The sequence below is a fragment of the Scomber scombrus genome, chromosome 1 (assembly GCF_963691925.1).
Source record: "Scomber scombrus chromosome 1, fScoSco1.1, whole genome shotgun sequence".
Lineage (NCBI taxonomy): Eukaryota > Metazoa > Chordata > Actinopteri > Scombriformes > Scombridae > Scomber > Scomber scombrus.
In genome coordinates, this window is record NC_084970.1 from 19,444,080 (window position 1) to 19,466,811 (window position 22,732).

A 22,732-nucleotide genomic window follows, 5' to 3' on the forward strand; every position below is an offset into this window, starting at 1 on the left:
TGCAATAATCATTTATAGGCAAACTTCCTGATATAGCTACCATGAAATGCTTTTGTTCCAATAAAGTCATCAATAAAGAGTCAGGGGGTTGTCATCTGCAAATGATGGTAAGTCCTTAATAAATGTAGTTGTCTGCTGTTATGCTTCACCTCTCTTTCCAGAAGGTCAAACAGTGGAGTTGACTATCAAAACAAGTCAAATTTCATGCTGGAGGAATTCATTTTTCAAAACTTGGCAAAAAAGTTAATTGCTTATCCATAAAGTAAGTAAATTATTTTAATGCTACCATTAGTTACAGCTGATAAACCCTTTAAAATGGTGATTTATGGAAAGGAGGCAATGAATGTAATGATGTGTTACAGCCACTGATATCATGGAATATTAAAATTAAAACATTTACACCAGTATAAATTCACCTACAAAAACACAGACACGCCCTAAAACCCACACATTTCTTGATTTTCTCGTATTTAACTGCATCAAGTGGCAAAAGATGAGCCTCAGTGGCTGATGAATAATAAATACCTTGAAGCCGCCCATTTAATGTTTATTGATCAGCTGTCCTGCAGGCCTGTCTGACAGGCAGCAGTCACATTCAGTCTGGATATGGCGTCGCTGCACCGACACAGGAGGAATTTTTACCTCTCCGTGGGAATTTCCCAGTTGCGTACCAGGACGGCACTTCTTGGTTTTTGTCGCTGTTAATAGAGAGCATACATGGCGATGGAGGACGAGGATAATAATACAGCGGTCGTGGCGACTAACACCCAAACGGGCATCAAGAAAGGAGATAACGGGGCTTGCATAGACAGGCAGCCGGACACGGTGGTCCACCGAGCGGGGCTGAATCAGACTGCAGGTCGCGGCAGCCGCAGTGGTCCCGGAGCTCATGCTACAACGGGGATACGAGTGCTAAAGGCAGGTCATAACGTGGGGATGTTTTTCTTGTGATGCAGTAGGTGATTCATGCAGGACAAAGTGCCAGAAAATGTCTTAATATTGTGTTACATGCCAAGGTTTTTCTTACATCGCAGTAGGTGATTCAAACAGGGCAAAGTGCATGAGAATGAAAAAACGCATCATTGTAATATTATGTAACGCCTGTGATATTCGATGATTAATATTAGGAGGTTGATGATTGATCTGTGGATTATTCCCATCCAGTGAGGAATGTGCCAGAGCCAATTAACATCCACAACACACATACACACAGTACACACAAACACACGCAAACATACACATAAACACTCCGTAGGTTGTTTTAAGCTTGATATGAAGGTTCACTGCTGAACAGTTTTTCTATGACATTTTAGGGCAAGACACATGATGTGTAACGACATACAGTCCCCGAGGTAGCTGCTCACTAGGCATTACACACGCACTTATACTTATACCACTCATACAGAATTACAGATGTGCTATTCACTTAATGTGTGCATTACTCAGTTAGTTTATTCATTTGATTAAGCTCTATACTATATTTATCAACAGATATTTATTTTAAAACCTTTTTTTAAATTCCTGTTAAAAATGCTGACAACATAAAATTAGTTACGAATGTCACTAAGGTTCTATGAATTTTGGATGACTGCTAGAGATGGTATGAGAGACGGTATGAAATACCTGGATATACATTGCAATAAAGTCACATTTGGGTGACACAAGCAACCTGATAAGGGAGCCTGGCACCCAGCAGTCATCTCCTACAGAATCTTCTCATCAAGACTCCAAGTGACAATGAACTCTGGTGGTCATCTTAGTTACGTCTGTAAGTAAAGTATGAAAGGGAACCCATACCAACAAGGTCACAAAGAATCTCCACTGACCTAGCCTCAGTTGTAGACTGAAGGACCAGACGTCATCACTGGGTGGGCAACAGCCACATTCACTGTGTAGAAGAGGGCAAAGTACAGGAAGAAGCCCAAGCAGCTTCTGCACAGATGTCACTTAGTGGAACACCCTTCAAGGCAGACCAAGAAGTGGAGACGCTCCTGGTTGACTGATATTTCACCAGGGGGACCTGGAGGCCCCTGACCATGTGTACTTGAAGACATGATATTGACAACCCAGCTTAAGAGCCTCTGTTTAGACAAAGCACAACACTTCCTGTGTGCTCCATACCAGTCAAACAGCCCATCAGACTTTCAGAGCCCAGTTAACACACCTGTAGTACCATATCAGAGCCTGAATGGGAGAAAGTAGGATGGCCATTACGAAGCAGTTCTTCTGCCCCTGGCTTTGGGGCAAAAACTGTGAAATTAATCAACTGATTGATTGTGAAAAGCTGAAGGGGCTACTGGAAAAAAATGAGGGGTTGGGCCAGACCCATCTCAATTCCAATGCAAACAGTACTTGGCAACAACAGACCTCTCCGAGATCATCGGAACACCCATCTGGTTCAGATGGGTGTTCTGAAGGACTGAAGGAGCCTCTGAACCTCCTGCAGGGACTGACTGGATCTGGTGCCTCCCTGGTGGTTCATGTGATAAAATGTTGTCTGACTGAACAAGGACGTGCTTTCAGGTGGTGTTCACCCTCTAGGACCTCATTAAACACTGAGTCGATGGCAATACCAATGAACATGATTTACTGACTGGGAACTAAAGTGCTCTTTGTAAAATTCACAGTGAGCCCCTGCTGGATCACATGGGTCAAAGGAGTGGTTGTGTTGCAGATTGCCGGTCGTTGACAGCAGTCATTCTGCAACAGCAGCAGCGGAAGGGCCACCAGGCTGTAAATTAAGAAGAAGGGCCATAATCTGGGCAATTTGTCCACTTTCAGGGCCAATTGTTCATCACATTTCCACCTATTCTTAGCACTGGAGGTGTCATCTTGTTGTCCTCTCTGCTAACTGCATGCAGCTGCAATTAATGCAAGCATTGTCTGCCTCAGGTGTTCAATGCCAAGGCACGAAGGGCATGTGTCAAGGCCATCTTCTAGAAGGACCAAGCAAGAGTTCCAAATGGAGAGCATGACTGTAAGGCTAACAATGTAGCAATAGCGTGAAAAACACTCGCTACAAACCCAGACTCCAGTAGTGTCACTATTCACACAGGTCAACCTGGTAGCTGTAATTGCATGTAATTACCATTAACAACAGTAAGTGAGTAGCTAAGGAGCGAAACAAAACACTCTCTGCTAAAGTTTCCCAAGCGGTGACATAGCTGATATAATGAAAACACCTCAACGACAGCAGTCAGTCAAATATAAAACGCACTAGCTAATACAGCACAAGATAGCAATCCACCTGCCAAGAGGGGAGGTACTAAGTGGGTAAGATAGCAAGGCACACCCACTGGGGAATTAATTTGGCTACATACCTGGAAAAAGTCCAATGCTTTGTGGTTGGAGTTTCAAAAAAACTCTCGGCGGAAATGAGCACTGGCTATGCAGCCTCTGGAGGAATCATAACTCCAACTGGTAATGAGGCTACTGGCATAGGTGTAAAAGCACTGACGCTAGCTAATGCTAACAACATACATGACCTGCCAGACCTTTATCAGGTTGCTTGCTTGACAACATGATTTGCAAACAGCGATGTCACCTTTTAATCGCCAACCTCGTCTTCATACTTGTATCTCGATATCCTGTCCATACATTTTCTGTATAGAAATGAGGTCAAGGAGCATCCTTGACAAACTCCAGCCTACTTACAGAGTCAGAATACAGAACATTTTTGTGATCTGTGGTCTTTGAGCAGCTGATGTTACTGACATTTTATCATTTTAGTGTGACATCAGTCAGCCCAAGTTAAACAGTCTAGCATCCCGTAACTTTCAGGGGAAAACATTAGGCTAACGCCCATCCGGCTAACTTAACCATGATTAGGGCCATAATGATTAGCCACAATGTGATATACTAGTTGCTATCAGTAATGCAGGTACAGAGTCCATCCCCAGTGAAACTGATAACAGAATAAAAAAGGTTTTTTCTTCACAGGATTGTTCATAAATTCCAGTCAGTGTTATTCTTACAGGCAGACAGCTCAGGAAGTGTGATATCAGTTCAGTTGAGGTATCCTTGGCGTTTCAGAATGTTGCTAAGACAAGACATTTCAAACTGTTATCTTAGACTCTCAGAAACTGAGATGGATTTTTTCCATAATTTTTTAACACTTTATAGAATAAATTATTTCTCTGCTAATAAAGAAAATTACGTTTGTTAATAAATAATTATTAGTCATAGCCCTAATTGAAACAACAGATTGAAGTAAGCCCACAGCACCTTTGGGAGCATCAACAAGGTCCTTAGGCTATTAGACATCCTGATCTGTATCTCTGATGTCAGTGTGTGTGTTTGAATGACTCTCTCTGTATCCATAGCGCAACATGAAGCGAAATGGGAGTCGTGGCTGCGTGACAAGAAAGACCAGATTTGGATCACGAGAGCGGGACTGGCTCAAGGGGGATACCCAGCGGGGCTGTGTGTGTCTGTATGGGGGAACGGTAGACCCCCAATTACCTGCCTCTGGCCCCCAGGCTTCTTCCACCCCTCAGACAGACTTGCAGTTGGTGCTCTGCTCCACCAGCACCACAGTTGAAGAGTTGTGTGCCCAGAGGGATGGACAGGGACTCTATGTTCAGCTGCATGGAGACCTAGTCAGGTAAATACGTACTTATACTTTATAAGTTCCCAACATCCAACAGCTGTAGCCCTGCATCACTGTCTCTACTTGATCCAGTCAGTCACAGGATTGTTTTATACTCAGAAGCATCTAACACCTCACAGCCCAGTCCATAATCATGCAATTACTGTACATGGACGTGGCAATAAGTGAAAGAAATAAAAAAGATATATAAAGCATATAAAGATGCTTTGGATTGCAGTTCCACGTGCATAGTGCAAACGAAATGTGAGCCCTTTCGCAGCTTGTTTAGACAGCTGTAGGGTAAAATGAAAGAACATCTCTTCCATCAGACTCACAACAGTACACTAACACTAACTAACATATTCAAATTTAAAGCATTTTAAGCATTATAGTTATTTATCTCATTTCACAAAACTAGACCAGGCCTTTGCTTTAACTTGATATCCTGCCCACGGAAACTGCAAACAGAATGTCACCTTGAACAAGCTGGACTTGATGCAAAGAAGGCAAACACAGCAGTGAGGACCTGCTGCACTTACCCCAACATCCCACAATCCCACAGCACCTCACCCACACACTCAGGGAGCACCACTGTAAGCCTTTCTCAGATCCACAAGACATACTGTATGTAGACAGAAATAGCAAATGACCCTTTGATTATCTGTGAAAGTATAAAATGCTGGCTTGCTGATCCATGACCAGAAAGGAATCTGGGCTGTTACTTTTCTGCTTTCCTGGGAAAGCCTATGTGAGCATATCAGAAATATCCTTACATAGGAAATATAAAATAAGTAATCAGCTGTAGCTTAAAGTGCAGGGGCTTATGGCTTACTGTCTGTTCAGTGTTTCCATGATGATCTTAGAATCTGAAAATGATGTGGGGAACTAGGAGAAATGACAGTTGTTGGGTTTATAGTGGAGCATAATTAATGGGTGTATAGGTGAACATTAATGTCACAAAGATCATGCCATTGATATCATGTATTGTGTTGGAAACATGACTGGAAGTTGTTATTCGCTTTATAGGCTGGTGATCAACTAACTAAGTGTATAAACCAACCTGGTTATATTTATGCTGATGTTGAGCTCTAGGCATTGCAGAATAATTATACTGGTAAAAATGAAAGGATTTTGGTAAGCTGTGGAAAGGCTGTGTACAGCACTTAAATTGCAGTCTGCCAGCCAGTATGATAATCGAATAATAAAGGCTTCATCAGAAAACAGAGTATTACCAACTTCAGGAAACTCTGATTTCTGTTTATACAAAGGAAAATTCCGTTCCTACAGACAGCACATGCAGTGAAGTCAAGGTTAGCATAAATGCATTAAATTATAAAAGTGCATATGTTCATGGAAAATACATGAGCTGGGACTTAAACCTTAAAAAGTCTCCCAAGCCTATAATTTTCTCTCTTTCATGTTAATCAATTTAGATAAACTATACTTTAGTGATTTGATTGATAATACATGTATGTACAGTAGAAAGAACCACCTGAGACATACAAAGCTATTGATAGTAGTGAGAGAAGCACTGAGGAAGGAGAACTAAGTTAGGACATGATGGAAGAGATGTGAGCTTTTTTCCGGTTTCTTTTTATAGCCTGTAGTATTGTCCTGCTTACAGGAAGATGTCTGTATTCTTTTCTGCATTTTTAGTCAGACAAGCTCCCTTTTAAGATACATTTACTGATGCAATGGACTTGATGGAGTACATCCATTCTTACAGGATCACAGTGTCAACTGAGTGAGCAAAGTGGTCCGGTATTCTTTTTCCCACCGACAGGCTCTTCCTGGGGGATCCCTAAGTGCTCCCAGGACAGATGGGATTTGTAATCCCTCCAACATGTCCTGAGTCTGTCCATGGCTTTCCTCCCAGTTGGTAATGCCCAGAACACATCCAAAGGGAGGCTACAAGACAAGTCAGCTTGCTCTTCTCAGAGGAATAGCAGCTTAATACCATCAGCCTCCCAAATCACTGAGGTCCTCACTCTAACATGTAAAATGGGGCCAGCCACGCTGCAGAGAAATCTCATCTCATTTGCTTGTATCTACAATCTGCAAGGTGAAGGACCACACCAATAGCAATTAATGTATACTGCTATGATTGAAAATATCAGATGCAACCTCAACCAGGTGTCAATGCTAAGTTGCAGTCAGATATGGAAGGAAAATTTACAGGTGAATGATCCCAAATTCTGTCCAAAAAAGTGACACAGGAGCAGTATCCTGTGGGCTCAAAAGGTGAAGGGTAGAGGCTGGGTGCAACAGGATCGTTGGATAAGGGGAAGGATTGGAACAGATTAGTAATTGTGAACCTTGGCAACAGGATACAGGTGATGGAGGATGACTTAGGTATCAATGGGCCAGATGCAAGAACCACTCGTACGCACAGATTCGTTCTTAAACCATGCGTACGAGTGATTTACGAGAATTTGCCGCATTCACCAATTTTCTCGTATTTTGGATTTTCTCTAAGGTAAGAACAAAATTTACGAGTAATGCCGACCCGTCGTACCTGTCATGCACAACCAACCTGCAGTCCTCCAAAGCAAAAAAACCTGACTGTTACTGTCTAATTGTCTGTGTGCCAACGATATCATGTCTTTTGGGGGAACTCACATTTTTTCCGGGGAGGGGGGATGACATCATATACTAGATAAGCAAGATATGATAATCACTTAATGAACACATAACACCTCCACACAGGTATCAAGACCAAACAACACTGTATGATACAATACAGCCAAGCACGATACGGTAGCTATACTACAGAGTGATGTAACCTACTGTAGTTTATCAGCACAAAAGACACAAAGAGGTCGAGCTGTTGAACTGTTACCCTCATCTCCAACTTCTTCTGCCAGCTTGCCCTGCGTTGTCATCCCGGGTGTTAGCAGGTCTGTGCTGACAGCAATCCGGCAGCAGGTGTAACATCAGCAGTTGAGCTTCAGAATCAACTGACTTGGATTTTCTTTTTAACATCACTGTATGCTGACTACCACTTAACAGAGAAATGAATAATGTCGATCCGCAGGCTGAGCGATTATTATATTGTCAGTATTTTAGAGACCCCTGAGTAATGGGTGTGAACTACAGGGGATGTAGAGAAGGGGGGGAAAGTCTACGTCCCGTTCATTAAATTGCAATTCTGAATCCATAATCATGATGACATTACTCTGTTTGTAAAATAATTAGGCTATTCAGTATAAAGAAGTAGGCTATTTAACAATTTAGGTAGATATATCAGTCATTTAAATTGACAATTGAAACTATGATATAATGCAAGCGTACAATATAAATATTAGCGGCCGAAACTACAAAGTGACTTGTCCACAGTTACTGTTCCACAGTTACTTTTCCACAATATAAACTGACTATTTATTAATAACTGTTATCATTTAATTGAAATATTGCTTATCGAAGTAATAGTTTAACTCCCTGGCTGATGACATCCCCTGGAATAAATCATGTTCAGTCATTTTTGTTTTTATTTCTGTGACAGTGTGCGCAACAGCTGAGACAGCGTTCACAGCACGGGTCATTTTTCCTCATTCTTTGTCTTTCTCAGGACCTTTAATTCCACCACTAACACTAAATAATAATATGTGTTTCTGTTGATCTATTTCTGAGAGCGGGACCTCAGTCTGAGAGCTCGTAAAGTTTTTATTATTAGTCTTTAGTGCTATTTTCATGAATAGAGCTTCTGCACAACCTGCCGGTCGTCTGACCATATATGGTATTTTGGGGGCGTCATTCATGTTAATTTACTATTCTCGGGAACGCTTGTTCATTTAGAACGGGTGGGATTCATCATGTTTACGAATGTCATTTATGACTGTTTCCTGGTGATACAAGTGTTTGGTGAATCCGACGTGGCTCACTCGTAAATTCCACCTCACGAAAAAAGTACGACAGATTTAAGACGAAAAATACGAACATATTCTTGCATCTGGCCCATTATCTCACATTTTTCTTGTGTTCAAAGCTTTAATTTGCAATAACTACAAGACAATATATTGGCTGAACATATTATACTGCTATGTCCCAAAGCAAAAAACTATAAAGCTTCAAGATTAGTATCAATTAACATTATGCTCAGATTTAGCACACAATTGGCATTACTACAGTAGAAGTAGCAAAGTAAAAAACTATGTCTACCCACAAATATTGTGATTTGTTTCATAAATTGTAAGCTTAGTTATGGTCTGAATATTGATTTTCACTGAAGGTATCCTCCAAGACAGTACAAGGATGACAAATAATGAATAGGTTTACAACCTCCTGCTCCCAGCACTTGGCTTCTATGTTGCTACACGATCTATAATCACAGAGCCATTACATCTCCTGAAAACAAATAATATTTGAAATATGCACCAATGAAATTAAAACACACAATTTAAATATTTTTTGATTAAACCTTTCAGTGTCTGTGTTCAGTGGAACCATGCTGGGAATCACCAGCACAAACTAATAATAATGATAAAGGTGTGAGTAAACTGTCAGTCAATTACCATCTGTGCATGGCCACACCATCCAGAGAAGTCTATTCAACTCAAATAAGTGGAGACACCTGTGTTGGTGCACCATTGTTTGTAGGGTTCCTCTACACACCACCTATCTGTGTAACATGTACTCCTGTGTGTATCTACAGTAAATCCAGAGACACGTTTCCATTTTTTGCATAATTGATCTTCCACCCAGAGTACAAAATAACACATTGCCTGCCTTTGAACAGATATTTAACAGCTTATTTCTGCATTGCCCAAGGTTAGCAGATTTGTGAATAAATGAGGCATATCTGTGCTGAATGTTAGCATCAGTATGAATGGTTAACAGGCACGGTCAGTCATCCCCTTTGCTGCTGGATGGAAGCTGCCTTAATCCCACATTGAGGTGTTTAGGCCACAGCTGTGTGAAATCAAATGACATGATCCTGCAAATCACACATGCTCACAGAGGGACGGTGGCCTGCAGCTGTTGTATCGGGACAGTGATGTTTTGAAATTCAAGCACTGTTTTTGCTTTATTTACTGTAAATGTTCTTTAATTTTTAATAATTTAATACACATAGTGGTCAGTCATACAGATACTGATTAATCCAGTTTTACTTTAAATAAGAATAAAAAACTAATCACTACTAACATCAATTCATTGTCTTCATGGTATAACACTGTATTTGCCTTATTTCTAAATGGCAGATGTGTCTTGCAGGATACAAATTACAAAAAACATCCATAATCCTCATGTATTTACATTAGATTGAGACCTGTTAAAAGAAATTAAAGTCATAAAAATGGAAGGCTCCAGATAACCACTCATAACACTTATTATATTAAACAAAAGTGTGAGTTTCATTTGATTTGCTGTCCTTCATGCAGCATGATGGTGTTAAAAGTAAAGGCCTATTGTATCTGGCTTGGGGTACCAGATTTCAGGGTTGGTATTCCTCCTGCTACATATCATTATGAAGAGCCCTTAAAGATATTAAAACTGAAGTGAGATGATTTCCTTAAGTTACATCCACAGTTTGAGTAAGATTGGCCTTAACATTTATTTGGGTTTTATCAAGAAAATAGATATAGTATGCAGGGTGATAAGTCTGTAACTTGTTTATTTTTATCATAGTTAGCAATTTCAGTTTGTCTGTGAGGTTAAAACTTGTGCAGTATTTTCCTATGATGTGACCCAAAGCAGTGGAGGCATGGAAGCACAGACAAAGATGTTTTGGCGGCGCAAGTGCATTTTCCACGTTTTGGCTTGATAATTTTTTGGCTGAAGTTGATCCATTCTGTGGTCAAACATCTGAGAGCATTTTTTTTCTTTAAACAAAATTCCAAAACACACAAAAAAGGTGGAGCACCCATCAGACCCTGTTAGCAGTGCTTTTGCATTGTTTGTAATGTTTTTGTGATGTGGGTGGAAAGCTGGTGAGGGGTCTAGTTTCTTGCTGCTTTGCATGTGACTTCTGGTTGGTCAGGGTGATTTTGCAGAGACAGGTGAAAGTTTTTCATCAGACTTTTATTTTCTTGTAGTTTAATTGTAATGTAAGTTAGTGTAGTTCGGCGCGCAGGTGGTCAAGTGGTTAAGAGCACGTGCCATGTACGCAGTTCAGGTCCCAGCCGGCGGACCTTTCTGCATGTCACACCCCCCTCTCTCTCCGGTAAACTACTTTCAAATAAAGGTGTCTATGCCACAGACAATCTTAAAAAAAAAAAAAAAAAGTTAGTGTAGTTGAAGTCTAACTGCATTGTTTACAGTTTCTTCTTAGGGGAAAAAAATGTTTTTTCGATCAACTGTCTGCTGCTAGAGATGATAAAGGAACTGTACTCATTTAGTTTAATACTTGAAGTTTTTTGTAATGCTTCTGTGTATGTGTCACTCTTTATAGAGATTGAAAGAAATTGATGTTACACATTCCCACCACCTCGCCTTTGCTTCTCTCCTGCAGGAGGCTGGACCCCACTGAACGACCTCTCCATATGGTATATGACTATCTGGCAGCTATGGGCTATACAGACCCTGTACGAGTACAGCAAGAGGCAGCCAACTCAGACCTCAGCTGCTTGATCCGCTTGTACAGTGGTGAGTACTGACCTACAGAGGCCATCATCCCCATTCTTCATTATCTGCTGCTGATCCTTGGGATCTGGTTGGGGGCCCAGTATCTTCCTCTGAAGAAGGTCTCTGTGTTTGCATGAAAGTGGGCATTCTTCAGTAAGGATTTCCCTCTGGAGAAAGTAAATGCAGTAGGCTAAGGCTCCCTGAACGCAATGCCTTTCTGAAGCTGTGTCTAGCATTCAAGATAGCTGGGGGTACAACAAACACACACCAATCATGATGAGTGACCCACCATCCTTCTTCCTGTGGTGTTCCTTCATCCCCGTGAGGGTTGCCTTTCACCTGCTGCTGTCAACATGGTCCCTTGACCATAGGACAGGAGTGACTAAGTGTTCCTGTGTGAGTGTGATATATTAATGCAGCAGCAGAAGGAATGTGTGTTTATTTCACACCCTGACTCTATAGAGACAAATTTGTATCCCTGTGTGAATCTAAGTACAACTTAGATAATCACAGAAACATCTCTAGTTCTTGTTTTCTGCAGGTCAAATGATACTATCTAGCAATAAAGGAATTTGCCATTAAGGGTAACGTTGTTCTGTAATGCTTTTCTACTTAATGAACTGACTGCTGTTCCTGCTGAGTCAGTGGAACTCCTTGCGTTTGGGGTTATAACTGCTTGCTTGCTGCGGTGCCAGAGAAAGAGGAAGACTGAGCAAACCGCAGCGTCTAAAGGGCTTACATGTCATTCCTCCCACACAGAGCACACACTCCTCCCTACACTGAAATGCAGTGCTGCCACACTGAATAAAAATACAGGCAAAACACAAGTTTTGCATTGAAATGTTCTGTTCGACCAGGGACATGCAAGGAAACTATTCTGATAGTGAAAAGATTTAGGAACAGATATAATGACTTTGTTTATCATCTGAAACAACAAGATTATGCTCAAATTTGACCAATATGATATAACTGTGTACTATAAGATACTATGATGACCTGCTTTATCTCTCATACATACTTCATATCTGTCAATCATCAAATTTGGGGTTATGAGCAGCCTTTATAGTGTAATATGTTATCATGGCTTTTGATAGCATCTAAAGAATAAATACAACTTTCTTTTTTTACCACATTGGTAATAAAATCGATGTTTGTTTGTTTAGTCATCAAATCTCAAGCTCACTGTGGCCTCAGTCTTATTCTTAGTCCTTGTGTCCAGTGGAAGCGTAGCCGTTGTTTGCCCCTTGCCAACATGAGAACTGGCTGGGTCTTGGCTACTATCTGTAGTCAGGCCGCATTGGCTAGACTCTAGCCTGGGCCCCTGGGAGACTTCCTGCCTCCTTTTGTCAGCTCATGGGAAAAGAGGACCAGGGACCAAGCTTCACTGGTACTCTGGCACTATGATATTCAACTAAGGTCAAGAGGACAACTTCATTTGGCTGTTTGCTGCCTGTAGAATTTGCAAGTGAGTAAGAAGTAAGTTGTAGTGTAGTTTGCATGTTATTGTTGCTGTGTTGAATTATCCCATTGTGCTTACCCCTCCAGTCGTACAGTCTCATCAGCATACTTCGTTTTTTGGCTGGCACAAGGTAACCCTGGTGTTTCATTTCCACCCACCATGTTGATGTGGGTGGGCTGTGATGTATTGTTTAAACACACAACAACAGCTTTTTTTTTTTTTTTTTTTTTTTTTCCAAATCTTTTTATTAATTCACAGTTGCAGTGGACAGTACATTCGGAAAAAGTCACATCTTCATTTTTTTCATTTTCTATATAACCCAACACCCACCCTACCCTTCCCGGAGACCTATACATCTGAGCCCAAAAAAAAATATATAATAATAAACAATAGATTAATAATAATAATAATAATAATAATAATAGTAAGATTAGAATAAAAATAAAAAAAATAATAAAAAAAAAATAAAAAAAATAAATAAATTAAGAATTTAAAATAAGTAAATACATTGAAAAGAAAAAAAAATAAAAGAAAAAAAACATTCATTCAACATACATTGTTGTTTGCTGCCTGCGTCTCTGCATGTCAGGTTAGCCAGTTAGCCGGTCGGCCAATCTATGTGTGAGGAGTCATCTCTAAGGGGAGGGGGAGGGTCGATGTATCAGTAAGGTGTGAGTGTAGTCAGGGGTCAAGTCAAGTCAGGGGGACGTTTCAGTGGCAGGGAGTTTGTCGACATACTCAAGTAGAGGTTTCCAGTGTGAATAAAACTTCTCAGGACGGCCTCTAAGACTGAATTTGATTTTCTCCAGTTTCAGTAAAAATAATAAATCTTGTAGCCAGGATTTAAAGGAAGGTGGCTGGGAGGATTTCCATAAGAAAAGAATCTTTCTGCGCGCAATCAAAGACGCAAAGGCTATAACAATATCCTGCAAGGATGTGGTTACAAGTTCATCAGGAGACACTCCAAAAATGGCTATCTGTGGCGATGGACTAACAGATATTCCAAGGACGTCAGAAATAGTTTTAAAGAACAATTTCCAATAGTTAGATAATTTAGAGCATGTCCAGAACATGTGTGTTAAATTGCAGGGCGTCTGAGAACATTTGTCACAAGCTTCAGGAGTCTTGTCTGAGTAAAGTTTGAAGAGTTTGTCTCTGCTATAGTGCAGCCTAAAGAGTACTTTAAATTGGATGACAGAGAGTCTCGCACAACTAGAAGAGGAGTTCACAGCTTCCAACGCTTTTTTCCATAGAGCATCAGAGATACTTATCTGGAGTTCAGTTTCCCAGTCTGCCCTGCACTTATTTACAGATGTATCATTTATTGGTGATAAGAGATTATAGAGAAATGAGACATGGCCCTTAGGCAAAGATTTAGCCTGGAGTACTAAGTCTATACCGCTGCGGGGTGGGGCTTGGGGGAACTGAGGAGAATGAGTTTGTGCGAAGTCGCGGAGTTGGAAGAAGCGAAAAAAGTCTGTGCTACCTAGTCCGAAGGTTGAGCGTAGTTGGTTGAAACTGGCGAACAGTCCATCTATGTACAAGTCTCCCAGACATTTCAGGCCTTTGTTTTCCAGAGCTGCAAAGCGCTGTCAAGCTTGGCTGGTACAAATAAATAATTATTACAAAGAGGTGTAGTTTGGGGGAGGGAGATCCATCCAAACCGCTTCCTGATTTGAATCCAAATTTTTAATGTATGAGTTACAATGGGGTTGGATGTGAAATTTGCAGGAGAGATGGGGAGGGTGCTACATGCTAGAGCCTGGAGGGACGTGGAACAAGAGTTTGCTTCTAACTGGCACCAACTATGTTGAGGTGCGGTGAACCAGAGCAAAATTTTTTGTGCGTTAGCTGCCCAATAATACCATAGGAAGTTGGGCAATCCTAGACCACCCAGTGATCTGCCCCTCTGAAGTAAGGATTTATTCGCTCTGGCCCGTTTACCTGCCCAAATGAAAGTGGATATGATGCTGTTGATAAGATTGAAATATGATCGAGGGAGGTAGATTGGTAAGCATTGGAAGAGATAAAGGTACCTTGGTAAGATGTTCATTTTTACAGTTTGCACTCTACCCGCTAAAGACAGTGGTAAACGGTTCCATTTCTGAAGATCTTGTTTGACTGCTGCCATCAATGCTGAGAAGTTCCGTTCTTTCAGTGTGCGCATAGATCGTGTTACCATTATGTCTAGGTATTTTATGCCCACCGCTGTGGTCTTGAATGGTATAAGGTGAGTTGGGATTTCAGTAGCCAATTGATTTATCGCGAAACACTCACTTTTGGAGATGTTCAATTTATACCCGGAGAATATGCTAAACGAGTCCAGAATTGAGAGAATCGGTGGAAGGCTTGACAGGGGATCGCTTACATACAGGAGTAGGTCATCAGCGTACAGCGAGACCCGATGCTCCTCTCCATGTCTCCTTATTCCTTTGAATCTTCCTTCTGATTTCAATGCTATGGACAACGGCTCAATGGCAAGCGCGAACAACAGTGGAGAAAGGGGGCACCCTTGGCGTGTGCCACGGAAAAGGGGGAAAGAATCAGAGCGCTGTGTGTTCGTACATACTGACGCCTGCGGAGAGGAGTACAACAATTTAATCCAGGAAATAAAACAGGAGCTGAACCCAAATCGCCGCAAGGAAGAAAAGAGGTAGGGCCATTCCACCCTATCGAAGGCCTTCTCGGCGTCAAGAGATATAACCACTTCCGGATCTATAGGGGAGGATGGAGTATGGATGACGCCGAGAAGCCTTCTGACATTGGAAAAGGAGTGTCTCCCACCAATAAACCCTGTTTGATCCTCCGAGATGATTAAAGGGATAATGGGTCCCAAGCGACGAGCTAAAATTTTCGCAAGTATTTTCACGTCGACAGGTAGAAGGGAAATCGGCCTGTACGATGCACAGTTTAAAGGGTCCTTATCTTTTTTATGGATGAGGGAAATAGAGGCTTGCAATAAAGTGGCTGGTAGAGAGCCATGGCTGTGTGAATAGTTTAACATCTCTAGAAGTAAAGGGGCCAACTGATTAGAGGATCGCTTATAAAACTCAACGGGGTACCCGTCAGGGCCCGGTGATTTGCCACTATTCATTGAGCTTATTGCTTCTTTTATCTCAGCAAGTGTTAAAGGAGCATCTAGTGTCTGATTGGCGTTAGGTGAAATAGTTGGTAAGTCTAGTTTTTGAAAGAAGGCGTCCATTTGGGTTTCATCGCCGGGGGATTCAGATTCATACAATTGACGATAAAACAAATTAAATGAGGTATTAATTTTAATTGGGTCGGTCACTACCGTGCCTGATTCGTCTCTGATCTGGACAATTTGGTTGGACGCTTGTCTGGCTTTTAGCTGGTGTGCTAGAAGGCGCCCAGCCTTGTCACCGTGTTCATACAGCGTTCCATGGGAGCGCAAAAGTAGTCTTTCAGCTTCTGTTGAAAGGAGTAAGTCGAGTTCTGTCTTAAGTCTAAGTCTCTCTTTATACAAGTCCGGAGTATATGTTGTTGCTAGCGATCTGTCCAAATCAGCAATTAATTTTTCTAGTTCTTCTTTACGCTTTCTGCGTTGTTTATTAGCATAAGATGCATATGAAATGATCTTGCCTCTGAGAAAAGCCTTCAGGGTATCCCACAGTAAAGATGGGGAGGTCTCCTTATTTTTGTTGGTGTCGCAAAAGACAGTGATGGAATCAGAAATATAATTACAAAACTTTTCTTCTCTAAGTAAGAGAGGGTCAAGACGCCAAAACCTAAAATGTTTGGGTTTTAGGTCAAAACGGAGATCTAGTACTACCGCTGAGTGGTCCGAAACTGTTATGGGTAGATATTGTACAGAGATAAGTGATGAGATAAGATTTTTGTCCACCAGGAAGTAATCAATACGGGAAAAAGAACGATGGGCGTGCGAGAAAAAGGAATATTGATGGGTAGATGGGTACATGAATCTCCAGGGATCAATATAGCCAAATTGGTCCATGAAGGTGGACAAAGTTTGTGACGTCTTTGAGGGCGGGATAATTCGGGAGCTCGATCTATCGAGAACTGGGTCAATGACACAATTCAAATCCCCGCCAAGAATCAAAGTATGGGAGTCCGGGTTGGGGATTAGAGATAATACTGAATTAAAGAAACTATGATCATCCCAATTCGGGGCGTAGATTGATGCCAAGACCACAGGCTTCTGGCATAAAATACCAGAGACAATTGTATAACGTCCCTCTGGGTCTGTGATAATATTACAGGAGGTGAATTGAACGTTTTTTTTAATTAATATGGCAGTACCCCTTGTTTTACAATTAAATTGGGAGTGAAAAATGTGTCCTATCCATGGTCGGCTCAACTTTCCATGTTCAGACTTTAACAGGTGTGTCTCCTGAAGAAGTATCACATCGGCGTTCAGATTTTTGATATGAGTCATAATCTTTGTTCGTTTTAATGCAGCATTCAAGCCCCCCGTGTTCAGAGAGATGAACCTTACCATTTGCCCACCGGCGGTCCCTCCGTCTAATGAACCAGTCATGTTACAGCGAATGGAAGAAAAGGTGTACACAACAACAGCTTTATGCTGAGATCCCTCTCCCAGGTGGTTGCTTGTCTAACAGCTGTTGTCAGGGGTAATGATCTGACTACGCAGATGAGGGGAACTGTGGCCCATCAATAAAGACTACAGTGGCTGATGTGGTGCACCGTATGTGTGAGTTATGCAATTTAATAGGCTGACATCAGTGGTTCCCGACCTGTGTTTTTGAAACTTGAAAGTGGCAATAAAGTAAATCTAAATAGTTAAATAAGACTTGTTCCTAGGAACATGATTTGTGTCATCACAACTAGTCTGGAGCCAATTGTGGTCCAATATTATTTTGCAAGGCAGCTCCATTTGCGATATCACGCAGGCTTGTCAGGCTTCAAGTTATGTGCTTGTGTCTGAATCACTGGTGGTTCAGATTAATCAGTGTATTGTGAGGATTCTTGTATGATGTCTTGATCTCATAAACTTGTGATCTTGCAAATCCAGCGGACTAGCAGGTAAGACAGTGATAAAAAGATGGTTCGTCCAATCACCTGCCAAGTATTTTCTTAGAGTTCCTTTTCCAAAGTTTCCAAGGACAGTTTCTCAGATGGGTCTGTGTAACAAACCATCTGGCAGGTCAGGTTAGGTCCAATATTAACTTACACAAGTGTGATGTGGAAACTTGAAACCTCCAGTGTACATACACTGAGGATAGACTTTTCAGTGAAGGGGGAGTTTTACTTTTGAGATGAAAATATTTACATTTTTATAGATTATGGATTTTTTTTTTTTAAAGGAAAAAGAGGAAGGGAGAAGTATTTTAAAGATATTAATGCAAATAAGTAATTGAGCTTTTTTGGTGGAAAAAACAAATGATTAATGAAAGCAGAGTGTTTTTTATATGACTGGTGGAGATTTTCAGCATCCTCTTATTTGTTCAGGAAATTCATCTCGAACCTTCTCCATCCTCCCACCTCCCACTCACACTCCTGCTGAGGTATACAGATGAGATGAAAACAAACATGGGCACGGGAGTACACATTTCTAAATGCTGACTTAATAAAAATGCTCCAAGTGAAAACAGCTCAGAGGCCTGAGGGCGAGTGGTTCTCTGGGTCGGCCCATGCAGCTGTTGCACAGATAAGGCGTGCTGTAATCTCTGGCACTTGTCCACTGGGCCCTGTTCCACCTCTGCCTGGGTGATCTCCATCTTACATCTTGGAGCTTTGAGACCTAAAGCTGCTGCACACAGTTCATGTCAGGCCTACTGCCAGTTTCAGAGCAGAAGGAAATAAGTCATCTGCGAGCACTGTGAACTTACCTAATAAGTTATTGATTTGGCTGGTGCCAATTTACCAGTGGAAATTAAACCTAAATGAAGAGGTTGAATGTCTGTGATGGCATAGACGGTGAACCTATGTCTGAAACTCTGAGGCCCAGTGATTTATTACCAAGTCGTAATTATCATGTCCTGAAGGGGCAGCATTGAATCACAGTAAATAACCAAGCATATGGTTTCTCTTTCATTTTCTGGTTTACAGGGAGGAAAAAGAAGTTTACAGCGACCAAAAGTAGAGAAGTAGTCTGACTGAGATTTGAAAGAAAAATGAATTTTCTATTCAGATCGTTGTACCCACAGAATTGCCCCGATCAAGAGAGCTCTGCAGAGCGGATTCTTGGTGGTTTCCTGCCAGCTCCTCATTATGTGCTGTTTCTGTGATGGAGCACTATTCCTATCCACTATACTAGAGGATTTCCTCTTTCTCATTTTAAACCTGCAGACTGTCTCTCATTCTAGATTGATGGTCAATTTTCAAATAAGATGGCTTACCATTTGAGAGAAAATGTTAACGGTGTCTGTTATTGGTCTGTTTTAATGTAATCTGTCTTCAGCTGTGCACTTTCCATTTGTCTGCAAGTTATGCTATATTTGATATCAGAACTGAATTCCATGCTCAGAGTTTAAAGAAGAGGTTTTTTTATTTTTTTAAATAACAGGCCACCGAGAGGAGGCATCTGAGTGGTGGGTTGAATTTGAATTTGCTGCTAAAAAGAGCTTGCTGTTCTGAGTGAAATCAGACTGTGTTTCCGCCTCCACTGACCCCCTACTGCATGCTAACGCAATCTATGCATTCTTGAGCAAAACAGAAAAGACCTGTGATACAGGGAGTATTGTGTCCAAATAACTGCTTAACAGTTGCCTTAAAATAATCAAATATGTGATTAAAACAACATAAATGACATTCAAAACAAGATGAGGAGTTACAGACTAAAACTATCTAACACAAAAGAGAAAATTGGCACATGACTGTCTTTTGACTGCTAAGTTTTTCTCAAAACTTACAGAGACATGATTCAAAAAGGGACGATGAATTGGCTGACCTTTTAATTTCTATACATGCTGTTATCCAGTTAATTAACAGCTCTTCTGAATTATACGTTGTTACTTTTGCTTATCATTGTAATCAGGGCTGCAAGGGTTTCATAATCCATTATTTTTCTTGATTAATTGATTAATCATTTGTCATAAAACAGTGAAACATTTTCAAGACAATTTCCTAGAGCTCCAAATGTCTTGTTTAGTCTGATAAATGATCCCAAACTGGAAGGTATTCAGTCTTTAGATAAAGAAAAGCAGCTCATTCTCAAAACTGTTGAATTTTCATTTGAACAATTACTTGATTATCAAAATATTTGCAGAATTATTTTCTGTTGTTTAGCTTATTGAATAATCAACACATTGTTATAGCTATATTTCTAATGTTTAATTTATTAATACTGCCAATTTCAGTTAATAATAACAGATATGACCTTATACATTTTCATATGCCTCTCAGTTCCCCTGTCCTCCCTCCATCTCTGTCACCTCTCTCTACGGGTGCAGAATTTGACCTGCTGCGGCCTCGTTGCTCATCTGGCATGCCATGTGAAGTGAGATGTCAGCGAGTCTGTTGGCGGGTGAAGGCCGCAGCCGCACTTGAGATGAACAGAGGAGAGATAAGAAGACGCACAGTCGACTGATCTGTCACTTGTCACCCCGTCCTTGCACTTTGGCAGCATCTCTCAGGAGGTTGCTTAACACAGGTTGAGGATTAATTTAGTGGAGGCAAAAACATCCTGCAGCAAAAAACAGTGTGACACAACATCTATGGACATGTCACCAAACCCCTCTAGAGCCACTGGGACTGGTCAACACTATTTGTCTTTGGTGAGATGGGATTGATCTTGCCGGCTTTCCACAGAGCAGCCAGTGGTGGCTGTTGAGAACGTAGGGACGTTTACCAGCTCAGATTGGACTTTGATTTTGTGAACAAACCTGTTTCCCTAGCAACTAATAACCCCACAGACCTTGAGGGACAGCATGTGTGTTTGTTTTAGAGAAGTTGGCTCTTTATGGCTAAGACTAGTTTCGTATTGCGTAAATAGGCCAATGATGGGTAGTTAAATTGATAAGAAAGTACAAAATGCAGCATGTTGTGTTGTTGTGAGTGCACAATCATACCGAGAATGTACACTGTGTGCTTATTTCTCACCAAATCTGATCAAAGTATTATTTTATATATATCTGATCAAAGTATTATTTAACCTATTGATTATATAACAATTGCATTGACTATATTAGGACTGTCATTGATAAGGTGTGCAGTCTATGACACATGTCTACACTTCACAATGAGTAGAGCAGCAAACTAACCGCAGATCACTTAAGCTAGTGCCAGGGAGAAGAGAGCACACTTTGCTGCATGGCTCTTTGTCTGTCTTACTATTCATGGACTATCCATCGCCTTTAGTCTTCAGAGATGATGTAAAACACTGAAGGAGGCATGACGGACATAGTTTATTGATGTTCAAATACCTATTTCAACTTCATTTTAAGGTTCACACTTTAGCAGACGTTGTGGCTCAGACTGAACTATTGTTGCAGTTTCATGCCTTTTAAACCCACTGATTATTTTACTCTCATGTTTTCATAATATCTCTTGATCTCCATGTCTCTTGTGTGAGTCTGTGGTGCCGTACTTGTAAGCTGATTGCCACTCATGTTCTGTCTCACATTAGTCTTTTTTAGATGACCAGTGTCATACATATCCAGGAAAGATTACAAGAAAAGTAGCATGATTATAAGGAATGGTGGAGGTCCAGTAGACTGTAGCTGGGAAATATAGATTTTATGATCAAATGGAAGGCTGCAGTATTTTCCGACCAAAACACTTCTGGTATTTAGATGTTTTTAAGGATTCTTTCTCCACCTTTAGCATCGTGTAGGTTCTGCTCTTAAGAATGAAGCCCTCTGACATAAGGTGACATGGACATAATGTCACCTCCCAGTTGTGCAACTCACTGACGCATGCACACATAAAAGAAATGACATCCATGTTAATTCCCGGGTGCTGGACTGACAGCATGAAACAGCAAGGTGAAGAGTGAGTTTGCCTCTGGAGATGTACTATGAAGCCAGTGAAAGCAACCTGTATCAATTCATATCAAGTGGGTGCACGATCATGACTCTGTATTGATGTGTGTGCTGCAGTGGGCGGGTGTTTGGCTTTATTACTTGTTTTAATGAATGTATTATGTTTGGATTATTCTGACGGACTCTTTGGCTGTCAGCTGTATGCCATAAACCTTTGAGGTTGTTGACAAAAACTACTGTTACAAAAAAGACTCAAATGAAATACTAAAAGGTTTTTGGTGTTTGATGTGCAGCATGTCATTTGCTGAATCTCTCTCTTTGTCACTTGGAGAGGGGATGTGTGTGTGGATTCATGCATGGATTTAAGAGTCAGTCCATGATAGTAAATCCTCATCTGCATTTAAATGTTCTCTCAGCACAAGTAGCTGTAGAAATAAAATAGTGTCCTAATGATGGCATTTTATATGTGTGTGTTATATATATGTATGTATGTATTTATGCATGTATGTGTATGTACATATATATACTGTAGAATATATAAAGAAAAGTATGATCGGTGCAACTTGCAATGCCAAATTTCCCAACTTGACAATTTTTGATACTTTGTGTTGTGGACATATTTGTAGCAAAGGAGCATTGAGGTTTCATTTTCCCCCTTTAGATAGGTCCATGTTGCCCATCAGTAACACTGTGAGAGTTTATGTCTCTAATTTTCTCTTTGATTGAGGGGACGCCCAAGGAACGGGCACTGCTATTGATCTGCCAGCCAGTCAATTTGTTGTCAGAGGCATTTGGTTAGTTTGTTATCAGTTTGCCTCATGAAGAAAAGCATGAGCAGGCTTTCATTTCATTTGGATGGCTGTGAAGTGAAAGGGAAGCTGGAAAGAGAGAGAGCGAGTCAGACAAAAGAGGGAGAGGGAAAGCAGATCACCAGTGAGAGCCTCTGAGTGGGAGGCAGCATAAGTTGGTCGGAGGAAATTTAACAACAAAGGACAAGAGGCTCAGGCAGTGTCTACTCTGTGCTTATTTGACCTGCCATTACCCTGAATGTGTACTTTAAACCTGGCAGAGACAGCCGAATTTCTGTCTGATGTGTCCTTCAGCACTGACCAGCTAAGGCTGCCTGCTGTGCAAGTTGGCATATTTTAATTGAAAAGCAGTTAAGTTTAATGTGACTGATTCATTCATTCATTTCACAATCAC

At 41.0% G+C, this 22,732-nt stretch overlaps 1 protein-coding gene across 1 annotated transcript in view; it reads left to right on the forward strand.

Moving 5' to 3' along the window:
* Positions 1 to 617: 617 nt before the first annotated feature.
* phlpp2 (PH domain and leucine rich repeat protein phosphatase 2) overlaps positions 618 to 22,732 on the forward strand; it is a 48,386-nt gene continuing 26,271 nt past the window's right edge. Inside the window, exons 1-3 of the mRNA XM_062422669.1 lie at positions 618 to 918; positions 4,323 to 4,603; positions 11,037 to 11,170. Of these exons, the coding sequence (XP_062278653.1) occupies positions 718 to 918; positions 4,323 to 4,603; positions 11,037 to 11,170 (616 nt within the window). The 5' untranslated portion in view covers positions 618 to 717. The remainder of the gene's footprint in view (positions 919 to 4,322; positions 4,604 to 11,036; positions 11,171 to 22,732) is intronic.